The 20,293-nt window shown below is 38.2% G+C and overlaps 1 protein-coding gene across 1 annotated transcript in view; it reads left to right on the top strand.

The window, feature by feature from the left end:
• The window catches only part of THOC1 (THO complex 1), a 54,300-nt gene that overhangs the window by 22,013 nt on the left and 11,994 nt on the right, over window positions 1–20,293 (top strand). The window contains exon 12 of the mRNA XM_011957776.1: window positions 19,232–19,332. Within this exon, the coding sequence (XP_011813166.1) occupies window positions 19,232–19,332 (101 nt within the window). The remainder of the gene's footprint in view (window positions 1–19,231; window positions 19,333–20,293) is intronic.

The raw sequence follows: 20,293 nt of genomic DNA, 5'->3' as shown, positions 1-20,293 counted from the left end.
AGATGGCACATTGAGTTTATGTTTCGACTCACTCCCTTTGCTCCAAACACATAGCAATGACGGGTAAAATATAAACGAGAAAACAAAAGAGACAAAGCTGGGCTTCCACAAACAAGATAAATATCTTCATGGACCAGAAATGCCAAGTAGTGAGCAAAACTGCAGCCTGGGCCTGCTGGACTCTCTATCCAAGGCAGGTGGTGCTATCCAGGAGTTTGGCTACAAGTAACAGAGACTACATGTGCACCATGTGAGACAAGGGGCCAGAGCCAGTTTCGCTTCTTGAAGCCAAGGACTAGGGTGGAACTTTTATCCACTTTTGGAAAGAAACTAAGAAAAAATATTGCCAGTCTTCTGCCAAGGGCTATGGTTTTATAGGAAGTTGTGAGCCTAGGGATAACAAAGACAGCTTTGTGTCCATCTGCTTGCTCAGTGACCAGATATGTGATATGCTAAGTATACTTATGAAACAGCTGCTCTAAGAAGTCATCATAAGACTTCTAGACTTTTGGACTCAGGGGCCCTGGTAGAAGCAGATGCAAAACTGCTAGAAAGGGAAGGATGTACACAGAGAGGGAGGGGAAAGGAAGTAAACAAACATCCCAAAAGAAAAGGCTCCGGTTCAAAACTCTGATAAATTAAAATTCCAAAATCTATAAATCTAATGCTAAGAAGGATCACCAGCAAAATCAACTATTGGGATAGACATATATTTATTCCAGATGAAATATATAGCCTGACCAAGACTTCATATATGTTTTGGATACTCAAAAAGATAATTGATGAGATAACTTAATCCATTGAAAAGGAACAAAAAATCATGAAACAGAAGCAGGCTGAAATGAAGTAGGACAGTCAATACAAGTAATCGGGAGTCTTGGAAATGAAAAATATAATCACTGAAACCAAAACTCAGCACACAGAATTAAACTATACAGTGGACATAGATGAACAAAGACCTAGTGAACTGAAGAAGGTGATAAGAACTTCATCCAGCAAGCAGCACAGTTGTGTGTTTTTTTTTTTCTTTTTTAAGTGAAGGAGCAGTTAAAAGCCATGATGAATAGATTGGGAATTTCCAACATCTGTCTAGTAGGATTTCCAAAGAAGAAAATGGAGGGAATGGTAGAGAAACTGGATTGCAAAGAATTGAAGGAAATCTCAAATCCTCAGCTTAAAAGTATGCCACAACTGCCAAGCAGGATAAAGAAAGATAAATCTACGCTTCAGTACCTCATGCCATAACTGTGGGCATTCAGAGAAAACCTAAAAGCCGCTAAGGGATAAGAAAGACAGATATACTGGGAAGGCACAGCGGTTTGACTGTTAGCAGATTTCTAACAGATATCAACCATTAATACCAGAAGACAGTAGAGAAATATTAAAGTGCTGAAAGAAAAATGACATTGAATCTAGAATTTTATACCAAGTTAAATACACCCAAGACTGTCGATGAAAGAAAGACATTTTTGTTTAAAGACCAGGATAACTTACCACTCAGTGACTCTCATTTTGAAAAAAACTACTCAAGGATGTTCTTCAGGAGGAAGGAAATTGAACCCATAAGAATGGAGTGGGATACAGAAGGCAACGGTGAGCACAAAAATTGAAAAATATGACAGTAAATTTACTATTGACTATAAACACAAAAAAGTCATGAATGATTTAAAATTTTTTTAATAAGTTTTATTAACGTGGAACTTAACTAAATGACAGTAATAATATGGAAGGGGAAAGCAGAGATGTTTAGTGAGTAATTTAAAATTATGGCAGTCCTTGTAATCTTCAGGCGTAGGAAAGGAATACTGAATATTCCTTTTCATGTATATTAAAAGGGTAACCACCAAAAGAAAACCAACTTGTTGCTTTCAAAGAGCAGAGATCAAAGGGAGGCAGGGAGGAACCTAGACTACTTTATAAATCTGACAAATGGCAGAAAGGGAAGGAAAAAGGAAGAGAAAGGAGGGGAGAAATATGTCAGTAATAACAAGTATAAACTGATTTAATTTACCTAATAAGACTTTATCAGACTGGATTTTTAAAACTCCAGCTATATTTGTTAATTTAAATGAAACAAATATAGAAACCTTTTGGTTGACTAAAGAATTCAAAAGTTTTATTCTACCTTATGTGGAAGAGGAGAGGAAAATTCCAAAGCTCTTGCTTAACAGAGAAACTTCCCAAGGTTATCTACTTTTTAGAATGCAGAGGTGTCAGTTTAATATTATCAGGGCAAAAAAGTTACAAAATAAAACAACCAGTAAGACTTACATACTTTTAAGACTTACAGGTCCACATTTCTCAGGACATGACAGCTATTTCAAAAATCTGGATGTCTTAATGGAATTTTTTTTTTTTTTTTTGAGACGGAGTTTTGCTGTGTCGCCCAGGCTGGAGTACAATGGCGCGGTCTTGGCTCATTGCAACCTCTGCCACCTGGGTTCAAGCGATTCTCCTGCCTCCGCCTCCCGAACAAATAGCATTTCTAAAGACATGAATGATGAAAAACAGCAGGATTAAACATTTTCAGAGAAATCTCCACATTGGAATATGGGATTGATGCTTTTATATCATTCTCCATTCACTTTATCACACTTGGCTTTCTAATAGTATCTCTCCTTTTATGAATCTTTGTAAACTTGCTTTCACCAGCAGGTAGAACATGAACTTTCAGGATTAAGCTCTGAAATTTCATTAATTAATACCACGAGGAAGGTAAAAGCAGCTTTGAGAAGCTTAAAACTTACCATAGGAATAAGAAAAAGGCACAAAATAGTACCAGAGAGAATGTGAGACATGTAATGTTTTGCATCTTCATTTCCCTTTGTTGCCCCTTGAGCAACAACTTTATCTTAAATTTACAGTCCTCCTTGTACATTCTTCATATTTTTTGGTGTATTTTTAGTGTTTACTACTTAATATACAAGTGAAAATATTTGTAATGCATTACCTATATCATGAAAAATATGCAACATTTTGTAAGCTTTACTGCTGCACTGAAAGAAGCCTTCCAGCATCTCTATACCTTACGTGGTATACTAGGATTCCCAAAAAGGCCTTCACACCTAAATATACGCCAGTTTTGGGCCTGATATTACTTTCAACTTCTGATATAGATTTGGTAAGTCATGGGAAAGGTCTGGATTTTTCAGGGATACAGGTGCTGTATTCCTTGCCAGTAAGAGCTAGCTAAAGTGAAATCTAAAGCTATGATTATTTGGAGCATAATTCTATAGCCTATCATTTCATTGGTGAACAGGTTTAGAAAAGTGCTTATCATTACAAGGTTAGATCTTTCATCTCTGTAATACAGCCTGTGACCCCATCCAATGGGAATATTATTATCCAGAACCATTGTGTTTTGTTACATGAATCTGGTCAGACTTTTCCTTAGGGATAGTCCGGAAATAATACTTGGCAAGTTTGATATAAAGTTTTTTTTTTTTTTGAGACACTTTTTTTTTTTGGCCCACTGCAACTTCTACATCCTGGGTTCAAGCGATTATTGTGCCTCAGCCTCCCGAGTAGCTGGGATTACAGGCGCCCAACACCACGCCTGGCCAATTTTTGTATTTTTTAATAGAGACAGGTTTTTTTGCCATGTTGGCCAGGCTGGTCTCGAACTCCCAACCTCAGGTGATCTGCCTGCCTCAGCCTTCCAAAGTGCAGGCATTACAGGCGTGAGCCACTACGCCCAGCCAGATGATACAGACTTTATAGTTGGAGATAGGCCAGTCATGTGGCAACTACAGGTAGGCGGAGGTTCTGCAAATAAAATGAGTGTCTTTGTAAATTATCGTATCTTCCTTCTTAAAGACAGAAGTTTCCCCTAGAAACAAAGTGCCACATTTTTGTGCTACCTGGAGTGTGATTGTAAATACTAATGCCCAACAGTATAGTTCCCTTGTTAGCAGAGCAAAATAATCCAGGGATACTACTTGCTAAATGTAGTGCTGAGATACCTGGGTTGTTTAATTTTTAATGGAGTGGAAAAATATCTGTTCTTTAAGGTTAGTTCAAGGTCATACTCAGAAATTTTAAGGGGGCCGGGCGCGGTGGCTCAAGCCTGTAATCCCAGCACTTTGGGAGGCCAAGACGGGCGGATCACGAGGTCAGGAGATCGAGACCATCCTGGCTAACACGGTGAAACCCCGTCTCTACTAAAAAATACAAAAAACTAGCCAGGCGAGGTGGCGGGCGCCTGTAGTCCCAGCTACTCCGGAGGCTGAGGCAGGAGAATGGCGTAAGCCTGGGAGGCGGAGCTTGCAGTGAGCTGAGATCCGGCCACTGCACTCCAGCCTGGGCGACAGAGCGAGACTCCGTCTCAAAAAAAAAAAAAAAAAAGAAATTTTAAGGGAGGATTTTACTTCTAATTGTTCAACTTATACCAAATAAAAGGCACTGGTATTATAGGGATTCCTCCCTCCGTATTATGTAGCATGTAAAAGCAGAACAACATTTCAAAACATTTAAGTACCATGAGTATTACCATGATGGTTAAAGGAATATATTTTTGGATCTCTTAAGTTCTCACAGAAAAGAGTATAACAACACTAACTAGATACAGGCTTTAGGGTTACCCAGTCCTTTAGAATAATAATGCTTCTCGCTTTCCATCTGAGACTCAATGACCAGAATAATCAGATGGAATACTCAGTGGCTAGCAGTTACCAGGGTGAGGTTACCCCCAGTCATGTACTGTTGACCCTAGGGTGGTCATTAGGCCATTCTTTTTCATGGAGAAAAGAAAATTCACAATTTTGCTTGGTCTCTGCATTGCGTGAAGAGGCCTCTAGTTAGGACTTTTGGTCATTTTTTAAAAAAAAGTTCCTGGCAGTAAGAAACTATCCATACAGTCATTCTGCCTTAAATGTTTTGTAGTTTTTATGTCCATTTGAGAGGTTGAATCTTTACGTAGTAGAGGCTAAGATAGGTCTCTTATAAGATATACTATAGCTTAGTTAGGAGCAAATGAAGGCAGAAGCAAGACCCTCCTGTTAACAAGTGGGCAGGCTAACCACTATCCTACAATTTTTTTTTAATCTCATTAGTTGTTTTTGGTGTGGGAGGCTTTTAGATAGCTCTGGAACAGGGCTGCACAGCAGGCGGTGAGTGGTGGGCAAGCAAGCGAAGCTTCATCTGTATGTACAACTGCTCTCCATCACTTACATTACCACCTGAGCTCTGCTTCCTATCAGATGAGCAGCAGCATTAGATTCTCATAGTAACATGAACCCTATTGTAAACTGATCATGGGGGATCTAGGTTGTGTGCTCCTTATGAGAATCTGATGCCCGATGATCTGTCACTGTCTCTCATCACCACCAGATGGGACCTTCTAGTTGCAGGAAAGCAAGCTCAGGGCTCCCACTGATTCTACATTATGGTGAGCTGTATATGTATTTCATTATATATTACAATATAATAATAATAGAAATGAAGTGCACAATAAATGTAATGCACTTGAATCATCCTGAAACCATTCCCTCTACCCCATAACCCCTGATCTGTGGAAAAATTGTCTTCCATGGAACCAGTCCCTGGTGCCAAAAAGGTTGGGGATCACTGCTTTAGAAGTCTTGCTGACAGTCGTGTCAGTCTTAGCATATGCTTTCACTCATCCTGTAAAGATAAATATTATAGATAAAACCTTTTCATATGATTGACATTTTTTAATATAAATAAAATTGACTTTTAATGGTCCTCAGGGCGGAAGGCAGGAACTACCCTCTGTTTTGACATTTTTGAACTCTGTGGTCCTGACAAATAGAACAGCTCTTTAAATATCATTGAGCATATTAGAAAACTTAGAGTATACTCGGCCATTGTTATTTTTAGAATAACCTCTGTGTGTGAGTCAAGCCATGGTTATACAAGCAAGATAAGAAAGTAAAGTGATTGATGCTACCAAGTAGCAGCCCTCTAGGAAAGACTAAAGGCAGTTAGGGTGCAGGTGGTGTACTGTCAAAGTAGGCTCTGAATTTGGAGCCTAATCTTGAAGAGCGGCAAAGGCTGAAAGGCTCAGCAGAGGAGACTAGTTATTTGATAAGATAAAGAGCAGAGAGAGAGTAAGAAGCCGCCCAACCTTCTTATTAGCCAAAGTAATAGAAATTAATACTGACTATAACAGAAAGACCATTACAAATTTTAGGTCCTCTAGAAATGAGAACTCTTATTATGTTTACCACAGTGTATAGTCATGATTACACAAAAGCATAACGAAGTCATATTTATAAATGTTAATAGACCTTTGAAAAAAAAAATGTTCTCTGATGCGGACAATAATTTTGGACTCCTGGACAGACTCTATAGAGGGCAAAAAAAATTACCTGGTTATAAATGGACTTCATACCCAGAGGAAAAAATCAGGCTCCCTCCTCTATTATATACAAGTGTTTATTAGTTTTCAATATACTTTTATATGCATGTTGTAATAGATCAGTGTTTAATAACAGTATTATTTAAAACTTTAAAATTAGTTTTTAAAACAGTTCTATCAAGCATGTTTAATATGTAAACATTAACTGATTTATTTCATCCTGAGTGTTACGAAGAGCAAACATGTTAAGGTATGGTCAGAGATACATAGGTTTAAAAACATATGAATCAGGCCAGGCACAATGGCTCACGCCTGTGTCCCAGCACTTTGGGAGGCCGAGGCAGGCAGATCACTTAAGGTCAGGCGTTTGAGACCCGCCTGGCCAACATAGCGAAACTCTGTCTCTACTAAAAATACAAAAAATTAGCCGGATGTGGTGGCAGGTGCCTATAATCCCAGCTACTTGGGAGGCTGAGGTAGGAGAATCACTTAAACCCAGGAGGCAGAGGTTGCAGTGAGCTGAGATCACACCATTACACTCCAGCCTGGGCAACAGAGTGAGACTCTGTCTCAAAAAAATAAAATAAATAAAAGAATCATATGTTAGGGACTTTTTGTTTTCTGTGTCTGAATTTTAATTTTTTGTAGAAATGTTTTCAATACTCTGTAATCCTATAGAGTATTAAAACTTTACCAGATAGCGTAAGAATATTCTGTAAATTCATATAATTTTCAGTATTGTCTGAGATTTATGAAAATCAACGTATAGACACTGGCTGTTTAATCATAGCTTGATTTAGTTGTTCACCCATGTTTATGTGTAAATAATCCTAAGTATTAATAATACAGGTAACAACAAAATAACCTATATTAGAAAGTTTAATTTTAGCCTTTTAAAGGCAGAAAAATCTTATGTTTATTAAAATTCTATATTTGTATCTTTTTTCTACCTTGTGGTTTAATCAAAGAAAAGTCATAAAGTCATCTTTTAGACTGAAAACTTTCAAACAGTACTAACGTAAAACATTAAAGAGTTTGTTTTACATTAACTATGAGTATTAAGGAAAATGAAATTTAAATCTTTGGTATTTATTTTATTGAGGAATACCATAGCCTTCTAAGTCTACCTCAGAGTACAGCCATGCACCCCATAATGGCACCACATAATGACCATATAATTGGTCAGCAGTGGACCCCATGTACAACAGTGGTTCTGTAAGATTATAGATTATAATACTGTATTTTTACTTTGCCTTTTCTATGTTTAGATACACAGATCCTTAACCATGGTGTTATAGTTGCCTACAGTATTCAGTGCAGTTACATGCTCTACAGGTTCGTAGCCGAGGAGCCATAGGGTGTGCCATGTAACCTAGGTGTATAGTAGGCAATACTATTGTTAAGTACACTCTATCATGTTCACATAGGGGGGAAATTGCCTAATGACACCTTTCTTAGACTGTATCCCTGTAGGTAAGTGACACATTGCTGTATTAGTACAGAAAGTTGCTTAAAACTTTTTGAGACTGTGTCATCAGGTTACTTTTTTACTAAATAAAAGGATTGAGACTTGATAGGTCCTGCCTTCAATGGGCATCTCCTTTTATCTTATAACTCAGCAGGGACGCTGAGAGGTCTTTAAACTAAAATTAGATTTTTCATTTTTTTAAGAACTTTTTTTTGAAAGACACTTTGAAAAGCATTATTACAAAGTAGAGCTGGGCGCAGTGGCTCACGCCTGCAATCCCAACATTTTGGGAGGCCAAGGTGGGCAAATCACTTGAGGTCAGGAGTTTGAGACCAGCCTGGCCAACATGGTGAAACCCCAGCTCCACAAAATACAAAAATTAGCCGGGTATGGTGGTGCATGCCTGTAATCCCAGCTACCCTAGAGGCTGAGGCAGGGGAATCCATTGAACCTGGGAGGCGGAGGTTGTGGTGAGCTGAGATCCCACCACTACACTCCAGCCTGGGCAACAGAGTGAGACTCCATCTCAAAAAAAAAAAAAAGAAGGAATGCTATTTAAATTTATAATGTAGTTGTTTTTGTACAATTGTTTATACATTCTTTTCTAAGAAACCAAATGTTTTCTATTTCAATTGAATAAGCTATATGGAAGGTAGTATTCCAGGTAGAAAACTATTTTACAATTTAGTCCTCTAGACCCTAATTTAATATCTGACACATTTGTGAAAATTAAAAGTTTAAATTGTTTAAAAGTTTAAAAAGTTTGAAGTTTAAAGTTAAATATTTGTAAACATACTAACTGTGGAACCTGTATTTTTTTTTTCCTAACCTGGGGAAAAAATGGGTATATTCAAAACATGTGGAGTTTAGGCTTGATTTCTTAATTGTCTGGGCAGATTTTAACACCTCGTCCAGGATTATGTAAGCACTTAGTGGTGCCTTTCAGCAATTTAAAAAGGAAATCCAGTATGTGAAGCCGGGTGTGGTGGCTCATGCCTGTAATGCCAGCACTTTGAGAGGTCGAGGTGAGTGGATCACTTGAGGCCAGGAGTTTGAGATCAGCCTGGATGACATAGTGAAACCCCATCTCTACTAAAAGTACAAAATTTAGCTGGGCGTGGTGGTGCCCACCTATGGTCCCAGCTACTCAGAAGGCTGAGGCAGGAGAATTGCTTGAATCCGGGAGGCAGAGGTTGTAGTGAGCCACGATTGTGCCACTGCACGCCAGCCTGGGTGACAGAGCAAGACTCTGTCTCAAAACAAAACAAACAAAAAAAAATTCCAGTACCTGAGAGATTTAGTACTTTTCCAGAAATCTCTCAAGACACAATCTGATCAGAGGTGTATACTGTAGAAACTGTATAGCTGTGTTCTTTTCATAGACTCAATACTTTTTCGAGAAATATTCAACTCCTACAGTCATGCTACAGAAAGACTACCCTGTTGCCCACTCTCTGACACACAATTCATATGGGTATTCACGTAAAAGAAAAAAAAGAGCCTAACACTCAGTCAACAGGAAAAATTATTAAATTAGGCCAACTAGAGGTCATACAAAAGCACTTTTAAGGAGTGAAAACATTCTGAACTAACTCAAGGTTAGTAGTAGTGATCCTTTTGTGTACTCTTCCTCACTGGGGGCTCAAGAGCAAAACAAATTCACATTTACACAGATGCTCTGAGTTTCCCATGCACCAAATTGCCATTGGTACATTTGTCTTCTGGGGGCACCAGTTTCTTCCTTTTAATGAGGTTTGCGTCTCAGAATCTTTTTTTTTTTTTTTGAGACGGAGCCTTGCTCTGTCTCCCAGGCTGGAGTGCAGTGGCCGGATCTCAGCTCACTGCAAGCTTCGCCTCCCGGGTTCATGCCATTCTCCTGCCTCAGCCTCCCGAGTAGTTGGGACTACAGGCGCCCACCACCTCCGCCCACCACCTCGCATTTTTTAGTAGAGACGGGGTTTCACTGTGTTAGCCAGGATGGTCTTGATCTCCTGACCTCGTGATCTGCCCGTCTCGGCCTCCCAAAGTGTTGGGATTACAGGCTTGAGCCACCGCGCCCGGCCAGCGTCTCAGAATCTTATCCTTTCCTAGTTACGCAAAGCCAAGTTCCGTAATTCCATGATTTTCACTAAGAAGGAAGAAAGCAGACCCAAGAGCTTAAAACTTATGTGGAAAAGAAAAGAAGACAAGAAAAATTTAATAAATGGAAGATGGAGCAGTTTGTATCCATAAGGGATATATACCTAAAACAAAACTCATGATTGAAATATTAGGATGGAAAGAAACATACCAGGCTAATACCAACAAAAAGAAAGCTACATAAATAACAAATAAAATAGAATTTAAGGGGAAAAGTATAAATAGGACAAGGAACACTACTTAATAAAGGAATGAACCACCAAGAAGGTGTCATGAACTTATATATATTTCACAATATACCCTCAAAATATATTAAGCAAAAACTTACAAAGTTATGAGAAGTTGGCCCACAATGACAGTATATATTTTTAACTGCTTCTGATGGATCAGGTTGACTAAAGATTAGTTAAGTATATGGAAAATTTGAACAATGACAGTAAAAAGCTTGATGTAGTACAGAATAAATAGAAGCAATATATTTATTTTTGTGTATACCTGGAACATTCACAAAATTTGACCATGTACTAGGTCACAAATTCTCAGCAAATTTCAAAGATTATACATGAAGAACACATTCTCTGGCCACATTTCTCTGTCATCAAATTAGAATTCTAAAATTAAAGCTGCAAAAAGGACAGCTTAAAAAGAGGCAAATATATGAAAACATAAAAATGCATTTCACAGGAATTAAGGAAGAAATCATAATGGAAATTCCAAATTTGTAATAAATGTATATCAAAATTGTAATTATAGGAAGAATTATATATCAGAAGTGTGGGTTACAAATAAAGGGAGATGTAAAGGCACCGTTAAAGCTTCATATGCATTAATGGAAAAAATGTCAAGAAGGAGTGACAAATTGAGCATTCAACTCAAGAAGTTAGAAAAAGTACAAAATAAACCTCAAGAAAATGGAAGTAATAATAATAGCACAACTTAATGAAATAAGAGAAACTATAAAATATATCAGCAAAACTGAAAGTTGTTTCTTTGAAAAGAAAATGTTAGAAATCCAGAGCCTGTGCAAGGAAAATGAAAAGATACCAGCAAACAATATTAACAGTAAAAATTGACATAATTAGAGATATTTGAAATGATTAAGAGGATATTATGAACAATTTCTACAAATAAATTTTGAAGCCTAATGGAAAGAATTCTTTAGAAAAATTTAATGACCAAAATAGACTCTCAAAAAAAAAAAGAAAACTAAATAGATGAACAACCATTAAAGAAATACCAGCCAGAATGACACTTTTTCAATGACATCAGGCCCAGAGGTTTTTCAGGCACATCTTATCAATACTTCAAAGAATAAATAATTTCTACCATAAATGAAAATTTTCAGAAGTTAGAAAAAGAGAAGCCCCCCAGTTCATTATGTAAGATTATAACTTAAAATCCCAATAAGGACAGAACAAGGAAAAACATGTATATATATATTCGTCTCACATATAAATAGAATGTTTTCTATTTATAGAAATGTTTTATAGACTCACAAATGAAGTAGTTTTTTTTAAAAAAATAAGAGACATGTGGTTTATCCTAGGAATGTAAGTATGGTTCATCAGAAAGATGAATATAATGCCAGATGAACAACAGATTGGCTGGGCGTATTGGCTTACGCCTGTAATCCCAGCACTTTGGGAGGCCAAGGCCGGAGGATTGCTTGAGCCCAGGAGTTCAAGACCAGCCTGGGCAACACAGCAAGACCATGTCTGAGAAAAAAAAGATTAAAGATTTTTAAGATCTGTATGATCATCTCAGAAGTCAAGAAAATTCAATAAAATCTAATATTCAATACAAAAAGTAGAAAGGAATGTTCTCTGAGGTGATAAAAGGACTGATTTTAAAAACCCTATTGCAAACATCATACACAATTATGAAACTTTAAAAAGTATTCCCATTAAATCCAAAAAGAAGACATGGATGGACACTAACCATATTTCTGTTCAACACCGTACTGGAGGATCTAACCATTTCAATAAGAGAAAAAAACAAGGAATAAGATTTGTAAGTATTGGAAAGAAAAGAGTAAACTATCCCCGTTTGAAGACAATATAATTGTCTGCAGAGAAAAATCCAAGAGAACCAAGAAACTGTTAGAACTAATGAAACTTCAGCAAGATTGCAAGAGAAACATCAATAGTGTTCTTATAAACTAGTAATCAATTACATGTTATTCAGAATAGCAGTGAAAGCTCTCCCAATACCTAGGCGTAGTCTTCATAGAGAAACATTACAAAAATGGAGCAGCATTACTACATTTATAGATACAGACCCAGTGCCCCTTCTCCCCAGATGTATTGATTCAGCATATTTTGAATCAGTATCCAAATGGATTTTTAAATTTAAGTTATACCCAAAGGAATATGAATTGTTTTATTATAAAGACCAAATGGTTTTTTTCATGGGAACTCAAAAAGTTAGTATTAATGTTTCTATGGAAAAGCAGAAAGCCAAGAGTAAGAAAAATATGAAGAAAGCAGGAACACTTGCCCTGTCAGATATTAAGACCTATACAGCAATAGTAGTTAGGACAGGTAATTATTAGTACCAGTATACAGAAGAAGAAAACTAAAACAATAGAAAGTCCGAATTGTAGAAAAGGTTAATATGCAAAAAAGATTCCATTATAAACTAGCGAGGAAAGGATGAATTATTTGTGTGGTTTTTTTTTTTTTTGAGACAGTTTCGCTCTTGTTGCCCAAGTGAGTGCAATGGCGTGATCTCAGCTCATTGCAACCTCCACCTCCTGGGTTTAAGCGATTCCCTTGCCTCAGCCTCCCGAGTAACTGGGATTACAGGCATGTGCTACCACGCCTGGGTAATTTTATATTTTTAGTAGAGATGAGGTTTCTCCATGTTGGCCAGGCTGGTCTCAAACTCCCAGCCTCAGGTGATCTGCCCAGCTCAGCCTCCCAAAGTGCTGGGGTTACAGGCATGAGCCACCAGGCTCAGCCTATTCTTAATAAATGTTGCTTGGACAGTTCATTATCCATATGGAAAAATTAAAATTCAGTCTGTACCTCAGTACAGTCAATTCCAGGTTAATTGACAGTATGAATGAGAAAAGCAAGACTTTTAAACCTTTAGAAGAAAATGTGAAATATGTAAATTTGGAGTAGGGAGAGATTTCTTGAGCTACAGAAAGCACAAATTGTGAGGGAAAAATATCAATTTAATATTTAAGATTTAATATTAAGATGTAAAAGTCTTGAATAGTAAAAGATACCATAGGCAAAGTAAAAAGACAAGGCACAGACTAGGAGATTATTTGCCACCTATATAACCAGGAAAGATTAGTATTCAGAATATTCCATTGATAAAAGACAACCAGATGGAAAACTGAAAAGATGATAAGAACAAGTAATTTAAAGCTGTAGAAAACTGAATAGTGAATGAGCTTACAAAAGTTGCTAAGCCTCTCTAGTGCAAATAAAATGATGAGATAACCATTTCACACTTAGCAACCTGGCCAAAATTGAAAAGCTTAACAATCATAGTATTGGCAGAGATGTGGGAAAATGAGAACTTTTATACACTGTTGAAATATAAACTGAATCAACCAGTTTGCAGAATACTTTTGTAAAAACTAGTGAAGTTAAAATTTGTTCCTAAATATGGCCCCCTACATAGGACTCACGTACACAAGGAAATCTCTAAGAAGATTCACTGCACCATTGTTTGTAAATGATGTATTTGTAAATGAAAGTTTAGAAACAGTGTCAATGTTCACAAGCAGAAAACTGGGTGATAAGATAATTTTATGTGATAGTTCTGTAAAGCACTGAAAATGGATTAATTATAGCAGGGGTTGGCAAATCTGGCCTATCATCTGTTTTTGTAGATAATTTTTATTGGGCCAGTTGCAGTGACTGTAATCCTAGCACTTTGGGAGGCCAAGGCAGGAGGATTGCTTGAAACCAGGAGTTTGAGACCAGCCTGAGCAACAAAGTGATACCCCCATCTCTACAAAAAAATACAACAATGAGCTGACCGTGGTGGCATATGCCTGTAGTCCTAGCTACAGGGGAGGCTGAGGCAGGAGAATCGCTTGAGCCCAGGAGGTCAAGGCTGCAGTGAGCCATATTCGTGCTCCTGCATTCCAACCTGGGTAACAGAGTCAGACCCTATCTCAGAAAACAATAAAAAAGAATAATAATTTTTATTGGAACGCAGCCACCCTCATTCATTTAGATTGTCTCTGACTGCTTTTGCTCTGTAACAGCAGAGATAGATAGTTGTGACAGATATATATAGTCCATAAAGCCTAAAATAGTTTCTGGCTAGTCCTTAAAAGATTTGCCAATCCCTGAACTTAGAGCAACATGTATAAAGATGGGTAAATTTCAAACATAGTGTTGTATGAAAATGGCAAATTGCACAATAGCACATATTGTATAGAGTTTGAAACAATGCAAAGTACATCCATATATTATTTATAGATGTTTACATATGTAGTAATATAAAATGTGTATAAAAATCCTAACTGTGAAATACATGGTTGTGGTTACCATAGTAGAGGGAGGGAGGGAAATAGGAGCAGGGAGGTTATAGAGGGAGCTTCAACAGTGTCTATGATATTCTGTTTCTTTAACAGATGTGTAACAAGTAAAAATGTTAGGATTTTATGTGTGACTGGGTAGTGGGTACATGAACATTGTATTATTTAACTATACCTTTTTGAACATTTAAAATATTTCAAAATTTAAAAATTGGATAATTTGATCTCACCTGATGTGTTATGACAATTGGTAAGATTTTAATGAGAATGTTCTGAATATTTTGTTTTCTAGCACACATTTTTTAAGTATTTTGTGTTAAATTGATAGAAATGGAAGATTTCATACACTTTAATTTTACTCAGGAATATTATTTATATGTAAAATTGGTTGACAGAAAGGCATGTAAGGATGACTAAAATGAAAAGCATGAGACTTTTTAGGTTTAGAATATCGGGAAAACTGAGGCCTGAGCTAAGATGTGCCATAAAAACTAAGGACAGTAGACTTGTCCAGTGATGTATGCCTGTAGTTCCAGCTATTTAGGAGACCAGGGTGGGAGGATCACTTGGGCCCAGGAGTTCAAGTTCAGCCTGGGCAACATAGCAAGACCCTTCTGTACTAAATACATCCATCCATACATACAGCTAAGGATAATAAAAGCCCTTTGCTCAAGATAAACAGACATTTACAAAGAAACATTTGGGCCAGGCATGATGGCCTACATCCGTAATCCCAGCACTTTGTAAAGCTGAGGCTGAAGGATTGCTTGAAGCCAGAAGTTCAAAACAGCCTGGGCAACAAAGTGTGACTCTGTCTCTACAAAAAATTTAAAAGAAAAAAATTAGCTGGGCATTGTGGCATACGCCTGTTGTCCTAGCTACTCAGGAGGCTGAGGTGAGAGAATTGCTTGAGCCCCCGAGTTCAAGGCTGCAGTGAGCTGTGATGGTGCCATTGCACTCCAGCCTGAGAAACAAAGTGAGACCCTGTTTCTAAAAGTAATAATAATGAAATGTTTGACCCATGACATAGTGTAAATGGTATAATTTTTTAAATAACCAAAGAAAAATGGAACTAGATAGTATATATTATGAAAGAAAGGGTACAGTTGAGTGCATTAGTTTCACTGTCAGCTCTGTCACTAACTAGCTATGTGACCTTGCCTAGGTAGTTTTAACTTTTCTGGACCTAGTTTCCTTAAGTATAATGTGAAGCAGTTAGCTTGAATCTCATTAGACCTTTCCACCCCTGATTCAGTGGTTTGTTGACTCCTATTTTCAATCCATTGTTTCTATCAAGAAAAATCTTTCAACATAAAAAAATAAAATGAACAGCTAGTAAGCATCACCTAGCCAGTTTGGTTCATCTCTTTAAGCCAGGGGTTCACATCTCTACTCCAGATGTATTGAACTCTGTACTTTGGTCCTTCAAATAGACCAGTCTCTTATTTGGGTCCCCCCTTTTCTCCCCCGTCCCCCAACCCCCACTCTCCATCTTTAGGTTTGTTCCTTGTTGAGAGTTTAGATGCTGCTTTCTCCAGGAAGCCTTCCTAGAGTTGCTTGGTCAAATGGGTGGATGTTGGAGCCTCTCATTGAATTAGTCAACACTGGAGAACAGCTTTTGTGGAGAAAATTGATGTTTTACTTCGTTTGTGAAATCCGATCAAGTGTCAGTTGAACATTCAAGTAGAGATGTATATAATAGGTTGTTGAGTATACAAATCTGGAGATTAGGAACAAGATCTAGGCTGAGAGTATAGTTGTAGGAGTTATCAGTTTATAAATGGTAATTCAAACTGTAGAGTATATGAAATGAGCTAGAGGGGAGAGTGTAGATTGAGAAGAGAAGAAAATATTGAATCAAATCCTGAAGAAAACCCATGTTTAAGGGAGAATGAAGGGATAAGAGGAGAAGACTGAAGAGTAACCCGTGAGTTTAGAGAAAAACTAGAAAAGCAGGGCACTCATGGAAGCCAAGCATATCAAGTAGGATGAGGACAATAAAGAGTGTTCACAGGATTTAACAACAAATAAGTCATTGGTGATCTTGACAAAACACTTCTCCTGCCCCAAGACCAAGTTTTGCTCTGTTGCCCAGGCTGGAGTGTAGTGGCATGGTCTCGGCTCACTGCAACCTCCGCCTCTCAGGTTTAAGCTATTCTCCTGCCTCAGCCTCCCGAGTAGCTGGAATTAAAGGGTGTATACCACCACGCCCAACTTTTTTTTTTTTTTTTTTTTTTTTAAACATAGAGACGGGTTTCACCATGTTGGCCAGGCTGGTCTCGAACTTCTGACCTCGTGATCCGCCCGCCTCAGCCTCCCAAAGTGCTGGGGTTCCAGGCATGAGCCCCCACGCCCAACCGACAAAAACACTTTCAATGGATTAGTGGATGAGGCGGTCAGATGATAGCAGGTTGAGGGGCTGATTGGCAACAGTGCCTGTAGTCAGTTATTTTAAGAAGCTTTGCTATTAAAGGGTGAGGTGAGAATGTGGGAGATCTTTGAGGGAGGTTATGTAATGCTTATGGAAAGGAGCTTGGAAAGAAGCAGGGCAGTTAGTTGATGGAACTCAGTTATTAGGGATATTGGGATTCCAGATGGAAGGTAATCCAGATGGAATACCTTTAGTCATGAAGGAGTTGTGACAGAAGGAAGTGAGGTAAACAAAGGTGTGGGTGCAGCTGACTTGTCATTTTGGGGCCAAGAAACGAAATGCTTTCCAATTTAATGAATTTTTCTCCTCATTGAAGGCAAAAGTAGTTATCTACTGAAAGTCAAGAGGGGTGGTAAAGTAGTATTTTTGCTAAGTGGAAAGGGTTTGAAATCATTACTGTGAAGAATAGGAGAGAATGACCTTGAAGAATAAAGAGAGATTGCTGACTAAAAACAGATGTTTAAGGTGGAGACCACATACCAGTGGTGCATAGCTGTGTAATTTGGTATACTCACTCAGGCACCTCACTTTGAGCCAAGATTGGAAGCCTGAGAGTTGGTATAGAGAAGGTGACAGTTGGTTTATTCAAGGTTGCTGTTTGCTCACTAGATGTGACAGAAAAAATATGGGACAAGTGTGTTGAGGAAGTTGGCAAGAAAATGGCCAAAGAGATTAACCATGAAGTCTAGACCAGGAGTTGGCAGATTATAGCCTACAGGCCAAATCTGGCCCACCACCCATGTTGGTTGTTTTTGGTGGTTTTGGGTTTTTTTTTTTTTTTCTGTCAACATTTTAGATGTTTAAATACCTACATAATATCCATACTATGCCTCTTAGCCCACATAACCTATTAATAAAAATATTTACTATTTCACACTTCAGGAAAAGGTTTGCTGACCCCTTATCTAGACTAAAATAGGATTGGACTAACAGGTAGAGAATAGATGGGTCAAGGGCCTTAAAGTCTCAGTAAGATCCAAATATTAGGTATATTGGAAGCACCTGAGTGAGAGACCTGGGAAGGATAGAGGTGGTGAGATAGGATTGTGAGTTAAAAGACTTCAGATCTGGGGAAGCTGTGAGTGACCCCACGTCTAGCTGTGGCCACAGTAGTGGGTAGCTGGAGCAGAGGTGGGCCTGTCCGTGGAGTTGATGGCAAGGAACTAACAGCCTGAGTGGAGACAGTCAAGTTGCCCAGGGGCTGGAGGAAGGGAAGGCTGATGGCCAGCCATTCACATTTCCAATTTGGGATAGGAGAGTTAATATAAATAACAATCAAATATATTCAGTCCTTAAAAGTGAGGGAAACCTGACCGGAAGGCTGATCATTAATTTTTTTTTTTTTTAAGACCTGGAGCCACTGTGCGGAAGGGGTTGCTAGTGAATAAGGAGGCTTGTGTGTGTTAGGTGGCCTTAGTAAATGGTACCAAACCATGTAAAGCACAGCCACCAGAACTTGGGACATTGAACCAAAACCAATCTCTGACGCTTCCAGCTGCCTTACTGGTGATTCATTTAGGAGAACGTGGCTTTCCTTTGTTACTGTAGTTTTTGAAAGCAGTACTAGCATGAGTTTGTGGTTACAGACTTCACCTTTCCTTCAGTGCTCCATGCACATAATCAGAATGACTTTCCTTTGTCACCCGCAAGTTATTCTTACAGATGGATGGCAGGGTCGTTGAAGAACTTCCTCATAAATCACCTTCAAGCCCTTTGGAATCCAGATTCTGTGATAATACAAGTATGATGCAGTTTTCACTAAAAGCTAAAAAAACAAAGCCCATCTAATCAGAGATGATTTTCACCTCTAATTTCTTAAGTAATACGCAGGCACTTACAGGGCTGCAAAAATGAGTGGTACCCGTTGATACTGTGCTGTTATCCATATCTTCTTTAGCCAGTAGTTATTCATGTGTGGGAAAGTAGTAACCTCAGTTTTACTTTTTACTTTTTTTTTTTTTTAATTTAGAGTCTTGCTATGTTGCTCAGGCTGATCTCGAACTCCTGGGTTCACGTGATCCTCCTTCTCAGCTTCCTGAGTAGCTGGGACTACAGGCTTGTGCCACCATGCCCAGTTTACTTGTTTATACTTCTGCCTTATGTTATCCTCATGTCAGGACCACAGATAGAGCATTGTTATCCACCAACAGGAATGTGTCACGGCATCAAACAGTCAAGAAGTCTAAGTGAAACCTTGACTGGACCGCCTGTGGGCTTGTGCGGTAATGCCTCACATGCAGTGAACTCTCAACAAATGTTTTTTAAATTGAATCGGAATCTTCCATTTCTATAGTAGCACATTTTGTACCTTTAGGCAAAACTTGATTTTAATGTGTTGTTTTCGTATGTGTTTGCTTGTTTCTTGAGTAGCTGATGGATTTACAACTGAGTGACAGTAACTTTCGTCGACACATCCTGTTGCAGTATCTCATTTTATTCCAATATCTCAAGGGGCAGGTCAAATTCAAAAGGTAAGATAATATGGGTAGTAAATAATTTGTAAACAGTAGCCAAGAGAAAAAAGGACTTGCTTATGATTTTTCTTTTGTATTGTATCCATTTCATGTTAAGGTTGTATCCCTAAAACACATGTATTGCAGCTGATATATTGATGGCTTTTAGATATTAGGATTAAGGAAAAGATGTTAAATATATCTGTCAGTGTGAGTTTTTCCTGCCCCAACTCCAGGGCTTACCAGGAGTTGTCGTCTTTATTGGCAGGTGGAGGTCTCTGCTCCAAACTTTCATCATTCCCTTCTCACCTCCCTCAGACCTCCTCCAAAGCAGATTTGTAGACTAAGCCAGTAATACGTATCGCACAAGGTGTGGAGCTGTGTAGGACATTCAAGCTAAAAGATGCAAAGAAAATATTTAAGCAAAAAGGAGTTCATTTCTTTGGGGTTTCACAAAACCTTATTAGGCTCTCTACTGTCTATCTAAATCCCGCCATCCATTTCTTCCTGTCCCGTCCATAACTGAAGGTGGAGCCCACTGCTACTTAACGGTATTTGTGTTAAGGACACTGAGCAATGCAGTATTGGTTGTATAATGACTTTACTACCTGCTGGGTTTGAATCCCAGGCTCGTCATTTGCTGGCTGCAGTGCAGCTCTTTCAGACTTGTCATTTTAAGGTAGTAGCACGTGGTAAACACTAAAAAAATGTAATTTCTTATCCTTCTATCTATTTTCGAGGTTTGGTATAGCATTGTAGGAAGATCAGGGACTTGGGAGTGAGACGTAGGTTTGAATTAAAGCTTTATGGCCTTGGGCAAATCATTGAGCCACTGTAGTCTGTGTTTAATATGTACATGTACTTGTTCCAAGAATTCAGTAGATAATGTATGTAAAGTGTTCAGATCCTAGCCATCAATATTTATTGGATGTCTTTAAATCACCTAGTGCATTATGAGAGTTCAGTTAGTGGCGGCTAT

This window comes from Colobus angolensis, unplaced genomic scaffold (assembly GCF_000951035.1).
Source record: "Colobus angolensis palliatus isolate OR3802 unplaced genomic scaffold, Cang.pa_1.0 Scaffold45, whole genome shotgun sequence".
NCBI lineage: Eukaryota > Metazoa > Chordata > Mammalia > Primates > Cercopithecidae > Colobus > Colobus angolensis.
Note: the sequence above shows the minus strand (reverse complement) of the source record. Positions and strands in the feature narration are given on the sequence as shown.